Source organism: Osmerus mordax, chromosome 18 (genome assembly GCF_038355195.1).
Source record: "Osmerus mordax isolate fOsmMor3 chromosome 18, fOsmMor3.pri, whole genome shotgun sequence".
Taxonomy (NCBI): Eukaryota; Metazoa; Chordata; class Actinopteri; order Osmeriformes; family Osmeridae; genus Osmerus; species Osmerus mordax.
In genome coordinates, this window is record NC_090067.1 from 12,416,593 (window position 1) to 12,431,755 (window position 15,163).

Consider the following 15,163-nt stretch of genomic DNA (forward strand, 5'->3'; position numbering starts at 1 on the left):
CAATATAGCCGTTTTCTCCACAGGTAGCTGCATTGTGGCGTTACTTACGATTACTGTGATTTACATAGACTAAGCGGCTAAGATCCTTACCGAAAGGAAAAGCCAATCGCTGACTAAATGCTATCTGTTGTGAGAAGACAGTGAAGCTCAAACGTCCTAAACCCACAAGACTCTCAGCCAGAGGAGTTGGACGTCTGCTGGTGCCAGTCATCAGAAGCTTGTTGTTGTTGTGCCTGGAATGAGTGATAAACTAACAGATCTTCGTTCGTCATTGATCTGAAGCCACAGTTAAGAATTATTATGCAAATACAGTAGAATGCCAATGTAAGCAGATTATTTTGGACATAACTTAACTGTTCTTTCAAGTTAACTGATATCCTTAATAGTAAAGTGACCATAAATGCATATATGGTGTCGATACTTAAAAACATTTGTCTAAATACATGACATTTCTTGTTTGTACCGGACTGTATGCAGTGATTTAATAAAGACTTGAAGCAAAACAAAACAACGGAATTCAGAATTACTGGGAGTTTATTTTACAATTAGAGAAACAAAAGAGTATTTCATGAATTGAAGGATAGAATTCTGAACATTATTGATGACAAAACATTAAAATGTATTGTGCATTGCTTGTTAACTTGGACATACAGTACCATGCATCATTTGTGATGCCTGTATAGGTCTATTTAACCACACCAGGAATAACCTACTTTTCATTGAAAAAAAGGACATGTTGTGGCTCTACAGAATATACTGTATATATTTTTATCTATATACATTTGCCATAGTACATTTGACCTTTTTCACAAGTTTCTATAAAATGACAATATAAAAATGCACACAGTACAAAGAATGCTGAGCTGCTGCAAATCGCAAGATATGATGACATACATTTACACATACTTGCTGATCATTAATATATTCACCAATTTTACATTTCATGTACAAGTTGAGAGTTGCACACAATGATAAATCAAATTTGGGTACCAAAGCAAATATAATAAAAAGCTTTAAATAAAAGTAGATTAATTAAACAAAATACAGAGAGTAGCTGAACATATTTAGCAAAAATTAGTTTTTAATTATCTACTTTATTACAAAGCAATGACACACAATTCTTAAACTTGCAACGTTTTTTCCAACTTTGCAATAATGAGTTGATTATAAGGAACGAGAAAAAACATGTAATCATGCCATGAAGTAAATCCTACAAACCCATAAGAGTATCTCTTCATTGTTCAAGTACAAACACTCAGGTACACTTCCTTACTGTGCAGGGATCCTTCATAATTTTAAATAATTTTCAGAGAATGTACTGTCATTTGTGACAAATTTCGAAAAAAAAAAACCTTCATATCAATTATATATTTTCCCAAATGTGATATTTTGGTTGTATTTTTTTTTTTTTTTTTGAATTTGTAAAATACAAACATTGGAAATGTAGTTTTTTTTTCATACTTCACAGAAAAACATGCACAAATCAAGCATCATATAAATAGTCTCCAAAAAGTGGGTGAAAAAATAAAATCGAACTGATATCAAAAACAGAAGATGGTCCAGTTTTATGACAACAGTTAACTAATTCCAAAGGCTCAGTTAAGATGCAGTGCAGTATTGATATAGTGCAACAATTCAATAATCAGTCATGCCATCATCTACTGTTTATCAAACTTTTCAACCTCAGAGACGAAGATCAGGTGGTCCTCTGGAGACTTGCCATGTGTCTTGCTAAGATGAAGTTTTATCGCATGCTTGCTTACAAAGGTCCGACTGCACAGCTTGCACTGAAACACAGACCCAGAGTCTTCCTCCGTAAGTCCTAGAGAACTAAAGGTCTTATCAGATATCATTCTGCTAACTGCCTGTTGATCCCTTATAAGATCTATGGAAAGCTTAGAGAGGTCTTTCAAACTAAAACCTAAGTGGGACTCTAAATGGTTGATGTAGGAGGAGGGAGTTCTGAACTGGGAGGCACAGTCATTACACAGAAAAAGGGGATGGCCCGTGTCAATGTTTTTCAGGAACTTCGTCCCCCCTGTCCGCCTCAACTGGTACTTGACGTTGGCCAGCCAATGGGATATAGTGGTCATGGAGAGTCCGGTAAACTTGCAGATGTGCACACGTTCCTGTGGGCCGAGATCGGTCATGACGAACTTTCCCTCGGGCGTCTCCCGGAGGCTGGAGGCAAACTGGGCCTGCAGGATGATGAGGTGCTGGGGGTTCCAGTTGGACTGCCGGCCTTTCCGCTTTTGGATGGGGGACAACTCTTCCAAGCCGTCCTCAAAGGTGCTGCCGTCCATGTCCGATTTCTCTGATACGGAGGACGGAGTGGAGGACTTGGGCGTCAGACGACCGGTTAGATTCTTCACCATGTCTGAGATGTCCATCAGGGCGTTCTCCCTCAGAGGAGACGATATGGATTCAGACAAGCTATTGAGGATTGGCCTGCTGCTGTTCATGTTGCTGTTGCAGTTTGTTGAACTGTGAAGTGTAGAAGGGGTATTGTTAGCAGAGCGCCCATTGGAGGTTTTGGATTTCGTCAAGTCCATGGGCTGATCGTCACTGTCAAAATACTGGTTGAGAGCCTCTACTTGCTTGACCTGAGTGGAGGTGTTGACGGGTCTTTCCATCATGTTGTTGCTGATTTTGTACAGCATTGAAAGGGGATCCAGGAAGGGAGTGGAAGTCTTTGAGGCCTTTCCCAAGTGTGTGTTCATGATGGACTGCAAAGCACTGAGGGGGTTGATAAGGGGCTGTTCAGGGGAGTGATCCGTGATGATCCCCAAGCTGTTGCCGCCATTGGAGAAGTTTTTTTGTGGTAAATCTGTCCCATTTTTAACTGGAGGATCTACTTTTCTATCTTTTGCCTCTCCGTCCCTGGCCTTGGACTCTGAATGCTCTTCTATGGGTTTGTTTTTCACTGGTTTGAAGATGTTGTCTGGTTTGGGCGACCCTTTTCTGTCCTTGGGAAGGGGGGAGGGCGACTTGGCCGACCTCGATTTACACCTATTGTCTGTAGCCTTTTCCTCCTTTTCCTTTTTTACTGTGACTTTTCCTGTGACTTTTTCCACCAACTCCTCCATGGCCAACACGTTGTTCTTGTGGTTCGGGGGTGGAGAAGGGCTACTGGGCGAGTGTATGAGTGTGCTAGAGTCTGACGACAGCGCCTTCAAGTTGTTGGTGCTGAACAAGGGTTGAACCTGGACACTGTGAAGGGAAGGAAAGGAAGACTTCAAAGACCCCTGTAGCTGGTATGCGGCATGAATACTGGGGTATCCACCCCAGGTTGGTGTTCCTGTTTGGGCCTTGCTGATGGCACTTGACACTGTGTTCTCTAAGGACTTAATGATATCCAGACCCCCTTTGGGAGTTTCCTCAAGATCTTCCTCTCTGAGATACTTGTAGGATTGCGTTTTTTCCACTCTCTCACTTTTCTCCGGCGGATCCTCTTGTTCCTCCTTGATCTTCTTTTCTGGCGGATTTCCGTGCTCCTCCTCCCTTCGATCCTCCTTTTGCTCTTCGGGGGTGGACGGGTGTCGTGGAGACTCGGGCTGCGGCTTCACATTTGGAACCGGGAGACGAGTGGTCGTTGGTGGGAGTGGGATCGACTGAATCTTCTCCTCAACCACAGGGTCAAACACCAACTGCTTCCCCTTTTTGGAAGCTGAGTTGGTCACTTTGAGAAAGTGTCCGGTGACCATCATGTGCGCCGTCAACTGCTGCAAGGTGTCGTGGGAGCTCCCACACTCCATGCATTTGAGAATCTGCGCCTTCCGTGCCTCAAACTGCCAGGTGTAACTGGCTCCGTTTTGGTAACCATATCGATTATTGGCCGTGACGTAAGGGTTGAGTACCTTTTGGTCTTTTGAGTTGTCCCCAAGGGGTATCCCAGGTGTGTTGTTGATGGATTCGGGTGAGCATGGGGATACTAGATCTTGGAAAGCTCTTTTTTTGGTAGGGGGTACCAGCTTAGAGGCAAGGGCTGGCATCGGTTCTTTGAGAGGCACTTTCTGATAGTGTTTAGTTTTAATCATGTGGACACTCAAGTCTTGCAGAGATTCAAACGAGTGGCCACAGTACATGCACTTGAGCACCTTCTGGGCATCTTCCTTGCCTTCCATCTCCATCAAGGAGCGCTTGCGAGGTTTGGACCACCTCTTGCCCCGATCTTCCTCCTTGTCCTTGTTGTCGTCCCGGTAGTGTCCCGTCTCGTTCATGTGCACTGTCAGACCCACTAGCGTGTCGTAGGCCCCGCTGCAGTCCTTGCACCTGAACTTACTGGCGCCCGTAAACACAGGGCCGTACAGCTTGTTGTTCTGGCGGTAGAGCTGCACCGTGCTGAAGAGACTGGGCTCTGGGAGGAGGTGGTACGGAGTATGCTGCAGGGTTTTAGCCAGAGCAGCTTGGTGCCAGTCGTAGGCGACCCCTCCGGCGTTGCCAACGCCAACGCTGCCATTGTTGGTGTGGTTAGAAGAAGCGCTCGTAGCCGTAGTGGTGGTCGTAGTTGTGGAGGCGGGCACAGCACTGCTACTGCCGCCGCCGTTGCTGTTGGTGACGTGGCTGTGCCCTTGGTTGCCGTGGACGCCGTTGCTCCCCTTCTGGCTGCTTCCGTTACACTTGTTGCTGCTGATGCTGCTGACCTGCTTGCTCTTCAGCATGTCCATGGCTATGCTGGACCAGGAGGCCTCCGAGATGAGGTTTGCATAGACGGCTTTCATCTGCGCCAGGCTATCCTGCAGCGAGAGGCCGTTAACGGACTCCGCGTCTCCCCCGACGGCTTTCTCCTCCTTGTCTTGTCCGTCTTTGGACGAGGAGGTGCTCTTAAAGTCGGCCAGCTGGTCGCTGGTGTCGCTGAGCGGAGACCCATAGCCGGCGTCTGGGTTGGTGCCGTTGCTGAGCGGGGAGTTCTGATAGCTGAAGCGGTCCCTGGCATCCTCGTCGTCGTTGAACAGATATTCGGCATCCTGGCCGTCTAAGGACAGGCCGTCGTCCTGCAGGGGTTCTTCCTCCTCATCAATCTTGTCGGCCTTGAACTCGTCCTCGGGCGCGTAAGCTGAAAAACACAAGAAAAGACGGGGAGAAAATAATTTAGTAGGATACGTTCCTATTGGCACCGATCACATTAGTCAAGATGTTTTTTTTGGGGGGGGGGGTGTAGAAGCACTACCCGGGTCTATGTAAGTGTGTGTGTATATGAAACTGAGTATGTGCACAAGGGCGAGTGAGTATAATGATTCTCAAGAGATTTTAGTCAATAGTCTTGGCAGAGGACACAGCTTTGCAATTATAAAGTGGCAAACATCCATATCTTGACTATGATAGATAGTCCTCTTCTCTGTAAGGCCTAACGAAGGTATTGAACATTATAGCTCAGCAAGGGTAAAGGGGACCACAGATACGTTTGAGTAATGGTTGATGAAAAAAAAAACAGGGACACAAGCAAAATGTAAGAGAAGGAGTTTTCAGAGTGCCTGATGTAATTTCATCATGAGGTGAGACTGTTCACATACCACTGACTGTGTGGAAACAAAATGAGAAAATAGAAAATTGTTAATAGAAGTTACTGTGTACAGTAATCAACTGTCTGGTCTGAACAAGCACAAAACACAGAACCAAATATATACTCAGCTTATGCGTTTCAACCTAGCACTCAGCTGAAAAACTCAAATGTATAACCATATAAATAGGGCCACCCAGATTTGAATCCCAATAAGGCTCACTGTACAGAAACTCCCCCTCCCCCTTTCTCAGTTTTGGAGGGCATCGTTTCAATCTGACTTTGATCCGATCTCTCCTGCCACTGCGCTGCTCACAGTACACCCGTCAAGTAGAAGATAGCAGCGAGGACGCTAGGCTTGCCAGGTCTCGGCTGGCTGGAGTGGAGCTGGCACGCTCTGTGGAAGCGCTCACAGCGTGATGCCCGGATATCGCCGGTGGACATAACATGTCATGTTGTCACTGCCCATGCTGGACCAGTGCTTGGGGACTCGGTGGGTCGTTTCAAGGGGGAAACGGAAATAGAGCAATAAGCCACAAGCGGCTCTTTGTATGTGGGAGAATTATAAAGGGGAAGGAAGAAAAAAAATTAAGAAGAAAATCGTATCTTTCACTTATTGGTATATATACATATGAACAAAATGGAGGCAGATGATGAGATCGGTAGGCTTACCCACAGCAAGGCTCAAGTATGGTATACAAAACACAGATTTTCACCTTGGCAAACACTCTTTAACGTGTTGCCAACCTAGAAACCATGGGAACAACTGAATGCTTTGTTGACACACAGGAGATGTGTGCAAGAGATGCAATTTATTTATAATGACGATCATGAAATGCCAACGGAAGCTACGCAACCATGTATTTAACAAGACTCTACTGCAGACCAACAAGATACCCTTCTAACACTTTCAGCACTCCCTTTAAGATCGCAATTGGTCTAAACTACATAGGAATGACCAGGAATGACCAGATTGATAGGGCATCGTTTCACTCAGATGGAATCAAAACAAATATGTTGTAAGAGATATCTCGGAGAACGAGACATGTACAAGTGCAAGTGGAAAACGTTGTGAGCAGGTGAGCAAGGGAGACAGGTGGCTGAGAGGTTAGGGAGTCGGGATAGTAATCTGAAGGTTACCGGTTCGATTCCCGGCTGTGCCGAATGACGTTGTGTCCTTGGGCAAGGTACTTCACCCTACTTGCCTCGGGGAGAATGTCCCTGTACTTATTGTAAGTCGCTCTGGATAAGAGCGTCTGCTAAATGACTAAATGTAAATGTAAATGTGAGACGGACAACATCGCTTCTCCGTTTCTCCGCGTCCACCCCCGTAAGATGCCTGTCCAGGATGCCAGGACGGGTCTCCAGCGAGCGGGCAGATGTGCTGTCAGCTCTGAGCATCGCGCGGCCCATCATCCTGTAATCGGAGTGGACACGATACCTGATGTCTGCGAGGTGCCATTTACCGCTGTCTGGGAGAATCTGCGGAAGCCGTAGGCCTCGGAGCGCTTGAGTCCATAATAGCGAGTGAGAATACGAGATGTCGTCCACACATTGAATACGTGCGCTTGGTAATATCTCTAAGAGCTTGTCTGCACAATACATTTATCCGTTGACTCAATGAATACTGTCATTAATGCAACGTCATTCAGCAGAACTGAAAACACAGTCAGGACACACTAGTGTGATCTTTCTAGAACGTTTCCTTATTTGACGACAATACTTGGTCAGTATCCTCGAAACACACACACACGTGCAGATGTGTGTGTTTGAGTGTGCAGTACGCACAAACACATACGGACCAAGGCTCACTGTCTCTCCAGGGAGCTCTGGGTTTGAAATAAACACCTCTCAAAAGAAGTTTTCCACCTCGCTACGGACTAATTACAGTCAATATTTCCAGAGTATGTAAAAGGGAAAACGGCTTGACTGACAAAAGAAGCTGACACCTAAAAAAAAAAGAAAAAGAAAACACACACAAAAAAAACATTACACCAGTCTTTCCCTGTCATCCTCCGTCTGTTGCCTTGACAGACGTCAGTGTCAAGAGTGTGTCAGTGTCAGCCTTGGCTGTCAGTGTCCACACAAACAAGCCTTGGAAGAGGTAGAGGAGGAGGGAGAGCGAGAGAAAAAAAAAGCACAGCAGAAGTCGGCCATTTTTTTTCCCTCCCTCCCTTACCATCTGTGTCAGAACCTTACGGTGCCACCGGCGGCTAATAAGGCAATCAGAGATGGAGAGATGCTGACACGGCTTCTTTCAAGCGTCAGTCAGAACAATGGAGAGGGGAGAGGAGTGTGGGGATGAGGGGATTAAAATGGGGGAGGGGGAGGGAAAAGAGAGGGGGGGGGTTGTCTGTTGTGGTTGTCAGTCAAAAAGAGAGAGGAAGAAGCCCACTTTGTGCTGTCACAGAGAGAGAGGAAGGAAGAGAAGTTTGGAGAAGAAAGGAAGGAAAACAAGATGTGTTTATGCGAAAGGAGGTGAGGCCTGGTGAGTTTGTGTCTAATTTGTTAGATTGAAAAGGGCTGAGGGAATGTGTGTGAAAATGGAAATAAATAAATTACCCATAAATGTGTTTTAGAAAGGACGGTTTGTGTGTGTTTCATTTAGTGCTAAATCATCCATCCTGGAATATGTGCGTGTACTCTCTGTGACGTACTACCACGTAAGGTATGTATGTGTACGATGTGTGTGTGTGGCCCAATGTGCGCTCGTGTGTGCGCTCGTGTGCATGTCAGTGTGCGTGTCAGTGTTTGTGTCAGACACAGAGGGGATGCGTGACGGCTGGCTGGAGGAGAGCGAGGCCATCTGTGTCCAGAGAGGAGCCTGTCACTTTGGCTGCTTCCCGAGTCTCCGCTTCCTCCAGACAGGTGACATCACGGCAGGACCCGGCCTCACTGTCACATCCCCCAGAGGAAGCAGGCCTTACAAGGCCACACACACACGCAGACACACGCGCACGCACACTCAGACACACACACATGCATACACACACATGCATAAACAACAGCCTTCTTGCTACAATAGCCTCAACGTGAGCATTCTCAGAATTGAACTCCCATATATAACTATTATAAACTTGTGTATATACACACACATGTATATAATGTACACACACAAACACACAATGAGCTGACACGCTACATATACACACTACTGATTCAACACACGAGTTAGCCTACTATAGCACTCGTGTGAGCAATACCACATTAGTAATCTCCCACAGGTAATGCATATATTTTGTTAATACAGTCTCCAACAGACCTTCGAAGTGTCCATTAAGTATACAGGATTACAAACAGCCCCTCAGGGAAATGCTATGCATGCACTCACACACACACGGGTGAGTTGACACGGCAAAAATTGCATCGGATAGGCTCGAGTTTCATCTGGCCAGACAAGACTCAGTGCCCCACAACAAAATAATAAAGAGTTCCATCCAGTCGCTTTGCACGTTTTTGCCTCATTGGTTTTGTCTTCTGCAGATATGCCAGTTTAAGTCACAAGACCATCTATCTGTCACTTGGCCGGTGTGTCAAACCTAACAAAACCCTTGCTGAGAACATAACAGGAGACAGACCAGGAGCACTTGAGCACAAAACAGCACACACACACACACACACGCACACACACTCTTTCTAAACCTTCCTTATTTATTTATTTTGCCCCGAGGAAGAGGGCCCAATACAGTCATTTGCGGTGCTAATGTTCAATTCCGCCAGCTCTCAGTCTGTTGATTTACCAGCACGGCAGAGAGCTCTATTCCACATCGGCCGTCTCGCGCGCTCTCTCCCGGCACCCTTCACATCGGGAGCCCTGCCTAGCAGTCTTATTTCCTTCTCCTCGCTTCGCTTTGTCAGCAGCCTCTCCACTCGCTGCCACTCTGCTGTGATGGCTTTGGACAGGCCTGATCAGTGTGTGTCATTTGACCTGCATGATGTAAGCGTGTGCGTGTCTGCGGGTGAACGTAGGGGTAGGATTGAGGGAGGGGAAATAGAGAGAGAGGGAGAGAAAGAGAGACACTCAGGCTGTAAATAAAATGACATTATTATTTCCTCTGTCCTATCATGTAGAAAAGCCAATTATGGTAATGCTCTGGATGTCAAGGGGAATACGGCACAATCTCTCACTCTTTCTTTCTTCCTCTATCTATCCCTCCCTCCGTCTCCCTCCCCCTTCTTCTCTCTCTCGGTTCTTCCTCTCTGGGACAACCAGCCTGCTCTCGTTGGGGTGCTTGCGGGCCGGAAGCTAAGGCGAGCTGGCGCAAAGTCCGTCTGCCTTCTCACCAAAAGGCTGTGATAGAGAGAAGAGCCAGACCTTTTCATCGGTTTTCTGTTGAAGTGGGCGGACATCAAAGAGATTATTAAGGGAGATTCTACTATTTTTCCACTCCCAAGAAGCCAGGTGGGGATGGGGGAGGCTTTCATTCTATGACATCTAAATGCTGAGGCCAATTTCTGTACCCCCTCCCCCCCACCCCCCTCTCCACGACCATTCTCAGCGCATGGTCCTCGTTATGAGATAATGAAGGAATAATTAGGCTCGTTTGTAATTTCGGACCCGTTTGACCTCTCGATACACCGCTGAGAAAAGTACCGTCTTTTTTTTTTAACCAGGGAAGAGAACAGCTATTTTCCTTTCATCCACGTAGTTATATTCCTTAGAAATCTTTTCATCAAGCACCTGGAATTAATTGTTATTTTTCTGTTTAGATTTGTTCTCTCTTTTTCTCTCTCAGAAACATCAAACCCTATTCTAGACCAAACAGGCAGAGAGGGAGGGGAGCTGAAGAGAAGGTGTGTGTTTACACGGACACCCCCACCCCCCCACCCACCTCTCTTGTGCAGAGTAACTTTGATTAGTGTTGCCGCGGATACTGTGGAGTGCTCCCCTCTAAATTAATTTCTGCTTTTCCTCCTAAACCACTTTTGTAAAAGTCTGCCCCCCAAACCCCCCCCCCCCCCCCACACACACACACACACACACACATACAACCCCACACACGCACACACACACCCCACTGAAGTGGAATAATTCACCATATGGCACAATACCTCAAGGGCTTCCAAATACTGGTGTGCCATTCCGGCCTGCCATACACATCCATCTCCTCAGCTTTCTATAAACTTCCAAAGATAAGATAGCAACATGTTTCCATACAAGTTCCACATATCTCCTCTCTACGATGTCTTCATGAACAGAACTACGCAATATACAACTTCAGTGTCTCCTGTCCAAGAATATAATCACTTCTGTGGCCAGAGTAACAGAAACTTACAGTATTCATGTGCCCCACCTTGTCATTCTAGATTGTTCTATATTTTATATATTTATTGAACCCTGAGGCCTATGAAGGCTTCAACTCGGGGGCCGAGTGGCTGCCAATTTAAGCCAACTGACAAAACTCGTAAATGGGTCACCCAGAAGGTGAAGAACACATTCACTTCTAACAGTAATGGAGTCGCCAACGAGAGACACACAGCTGGGGTGAGTCATGGGTGACTTTCTACCACCGAAGTTTGGTCGAAGGTCTTTGAACGTTCACACAAATTCCATCGTCACTGAACGGCAGCCATCTTGGACACCGCTGTTGTCGGTTTTTTTAGGCCACATTACGTATTAATCTCGTAACACTTTAGGATGAATAAAAGATCAACAAATGATTTAGCGGAAGCCCCCACAGCGGGCGGTGAAGTCGCGCAGGAGCTCATGCTGTCGTCTGGCGTGAGTGACGAGTCATGATGAGTCAAGATGGCCGACCTCTGTAACTCTGCTTGCTATTAAAGTCCCCTTTAACACCCCGGACACAGGTCTTTACTGAATGGCAATGAGCATGCCGCCCCCTGCTTGGTGGAAAATAAGGCCTGCGTGCCACTGTTGGATTGATTATGCTTTCTGGAATCAATACCCCCCCCCCTTCCCACACCACACACACACAGCCCCCCCCCCCACACACACACACACACACACACACACACACACACACGCACACAGACATCAACAAGGCCAGCACACAAAGGAACCCATTAAAGTAATATACATGAAAGTATTACCACTGAGTAGGGCTATAGTGTGAGTTCACCGTTTCAGAGTTAAGGAGCTTCTGAGACATTTCAAACAGGTTAATTTAGCTTTGTGCTCCGAGAAATTAATTCTAATCTGTGTCGAAGAGATCTATTCAGACACGATATCACGTAACACCTTAGGTTGTGATAAAGTTAACCGTTTTGGTGTTGTAAGAATATCATGTTAAAAACGTGAACCAGCATTTTGACCCACAGTGAATATTCTAAAAACGTTTTCAGATTTATTTTTATCCAAAAAATCGAATAAAATATTTAAATCATCATATTTCCACAACGATGAAACCTAGGTAAACCAATAACCCTTTTTACACACAAAATTCTCATTTTTAAATCAGTCCCTCCATCTTTCCTTTCGTTTGCACTATTATTTCCTCCTCTTTCTCTCTCTCCATTTTCTCCTTCGTCTCCGTGTCCAGGTTCTCTGTGAGCAGGCTACGCGCCGCGTAGCGACAAGCGCAGTCTATAAATCACCTTTCCCCCACTGTCAGCGCGACGCGCTCTGAGATGAGACAATGGCCATTATATCATAAGCACTGCAGAGTCCAGCTCCATCTGGCTGGCTTTCTGAAACCACGCAACTGAGAAGTCTGTAATGTTGTTCGCCATCGTTAGCCGTGCGCTACCACGCCATTTCAGACCCGTTTTCACTCAATTTGGTAGCGAGCCTAAAGAGTGTAGAGGTTAAAGTTAGGCCTAGCTAATTCTAACTGAATGTGACATAGTGGAGTTGTAGTTGACAGACTACACAAAAGGTTAGAATAGATGACATAAAAAATTTATATTAGTTTTTTCCTACACTGAACATCTAATAGGAAGAAAAGCCTGTATTGTCCTAAGGAGCTTTGCCAAGTTGAAAATATTGTCTTGACCTTTTGATTTTCTCTGTCAGGAAAATAAAGCAGTTCCTCATTTGAAGGGATAGGGTCTCTGAATTGGCACTAGAATGGGAGTCTAAAGTTCAAGACTCCACAATGGTTTGTCTAACCCTCCACATTACCTTTTATTTTCAAATGACCCACCAGCTGAATTGATTGACTCAATTCATATTAAATAGTAAAATGGAAAACTAGAAGAATGGTTGTTTTGCTTTAAATGTGTCCCCATGAAGTCACCTGTGCAACTCCCCAGACTGTGTCTCTTCCAAACCCTAACAACAGCTGCTCGCATTGCCTAGCAACAACCACTTGATGGATGACCCAAAAGATAGATAATTACCATAAATCATTCCCTTTCTGGGGGAGGGAGGAGAGGGAGTGGGGCAGAGGAAAGAGAAAATGTCAGAGAGACAAAAAAAAAAAAAAAACGGCTTGCTCAGATACTTGCTTTGACCCCAGAGGAGAAGAGATGTTTTTGTCTGAGGTAAGGGTTAAACCAAAACCCATGACAGTTACTAGTTAGTAACCTGTTCCATGATTGGACAATCCCTCATGCCCAATCAGCTTTATGTAACAGACACCTCAGTCAATGGCACTAAAGGTTGTTCTAAAAGGTTCTTTTCTACTGGTTTGCAGACAGCGGGCGGGGGTGTGAATGGGTCTTATCCTGTGAATAGAGTTGTAAAATGAAACTTGATCAAATGAATCACTGAACAAAACTTGAGGAGAAGAAGTACAGACCAGGAAAACAAAGCAGGAAGAAGGAAGGAGGCGGGAAGGAAGGGTGTATTTGTTTTGAGAATTATGATTTAGGAGGAGGGAGGGAGAGAGTTAGAGAAAATGATGAGAGAGGAGAGAGAGAAGAGTTAGAGAGTGAGAGGAGAGTGGATTTAGAGAGAGAGGGTTGGAGAAAGGAGAGATAGAGAGTAAGGAAGAGAAGAGGGAGCTAGACAGAGAGAGAAAGAGAGGGTGGAGTTAGAGAGAGGGGAGAGAGAGAGTGGAGTTAGAGAGAAAATGAAGAAAATGATAGGGCAGGGGGCCAAGAAGAGGTCATAACCTCACCAGTTCTGTCTAGCTGGGTCTGGTTGCACAATAACCCATCGATCAACCTTCCCTGTGCCGTCACACACACACACACACACACACACACACACACACACACACACACACACACACACACACTGTGCCGTCAGGCCTCCCCTCAAAGGGACCGCCAGCTTTGTAAACTGCTGCTGAGGAACAAAACAGACACACAGGACACACTCTCGCTACACACACACACACACTTCCTTGAAACTGCTTCCCTCTCTCTGTGGGAAGGCCCACAAACTACGGATGAGTCAGATTCAAGACAACCCCCCACACACACAGATCATGAAGATCCTGGAAAGCAATACATGTGAACAGAAGACCCATTCCCAGAATCCTCCTGTCAGCCAGGTCCTAACAGAATATAACACGACAGTAATGGCCTGCTTACCTGACAACAGGAGGATTGTATCAAAACGATCCCTAAATGGGCTAATATCGCAGAAGCAGTGACACAAATGGGTGTGTGAGAGAGTGTGTGTGTGAGAGAGAGAGAAAGAGAAAGTGTGTGTGTGTGTGTGTGAGAGAGGGAGAGAGCGTGTGTGTGAGTTTCCTAAAGACCATGACAGTGAACTAACAAAAGAGGGAGAGAGGGAGGAGCTCCGAAGGAAGGAAGACAGTAAATCATGAACTGGAGAAGAAAAGAGGAGGGGGATCAATAGCCACACTTTAGATTGTGTGTGTGTGTGTGTGTGTGGGTGCGTCTATGTGTATGTCTGTGTGTGTGTGTGCACATGTACTGACACTTCCCTGGGTAGCACAGAAACAACATTTTGTAAACCATTCATAACAACTTAAAAGAGTTTCACCAGTGTTTTAAAGATATAGAGACAGAAGTTGAAAGAGAGATAGAGAGATAGAAGAGAAAGGGGAGAGAGAAGGAGAAAGAGGAGAGAGAGAAAAAGAAGGAAAGAGAGGAGAGGGAAGGAGAGAGAGAGAAAAGGAGAGAGAGGTGTAGGAGGGGAAACAGACAGGAAACCATCCTTCAACACAACTTAATATCTCCGAGGGCAGACGGACGACAAGAACATTCTAGAAACTGAGCCTAAAAGATTCCTTCTCCCAGGCAATTAAACTTTTCTACAATCTCCCAAAGTGCCCTCTAAGCAAACACACACACACACACATACATCACACATAGACACATCACTCATACACAATGTCTTTCTCTATCCACCCCTCTCCTACACACACACACACACACACCGGCCATACAGACTGTCTCTCTCTATCCTCTCTCTCCCACACACACACGAACATTCTTGTCGTGCCTTGCTAGACTCCATGAGTTGCAATAATACCCCTCCACCCCACCCGTGCGCTGATAAATAGCACCATAACTCTGATATCCGCAATCAATCTCTGCTTTAAACACACATCCATCTTCAGTAACGTTGATGGTGGGGCAGGCAGGGGTGCAACGAGGGCTACGTGACTGTGTGTTGACCTCGGAACAGCAGTGTTCCTGGGGAGGGCATGTGCTGGGTGTTGTGTGAATGTGTGTATTTAGGGGGTAGGTACAGTGTGTTGTGGCTGTGTCAGGTGGGTTGTGTGTGTGTCTGAGAGAGAGAGAGAGAGAGAGAGAGAGAGAGAGAGAGAGAGAGAGAGAGAGAGA

The 15,163-nt window shown here is 45.9% G+C and overlaps 1 protein-coding gene across 1 annotated transcript; it reads right to left on the reverse strand.

Annotated features, from left to right (window-relative positions):
• Nucleotides 1-534: 534 nt before the first annotated feature.
• tshz1 (teashirt zinc finger homeobox 1) lies at nucleotides 535-5,944 on the reverse strand. The gene is made up of 2 exons (XM_067256327.1): nucleotides 5,863-5,944; nucleotides 535-5,107 (listed from the first exon to the last, which is right to left on the reverse strand). Exons 1-2 carry the CDS (start codon nucleotides 5,942-5,944, stop codon nucleotides 1,659-1,661), a joined length of 3,531 nt encoding a protein of 1,176 aa, XP_067112428.1. The 3' UTR covers nucleotides 535-1,658.
• Between the last annotated feature and the right edge of the window lie 9,219 nt (nucleotides 5,945-15,163).

Bases quoted from the DNA above. Each gene is read 5' to 3' on its own strand.
- tshz1 (XM_067256327.1), bottom strand. From the start codon at position 5,944: ATGTCCACCGGCGATATCCGGGCATCACGCTGTGAGCGCTTCCACAGA. The intron at 5,108-5,862 runs GCAAGCCTAGCG...CGGTGCCAATAG, and splicing joins CTCCAGCCAGCCGAGACCTG to GAACGTATCCTACTAAATTA.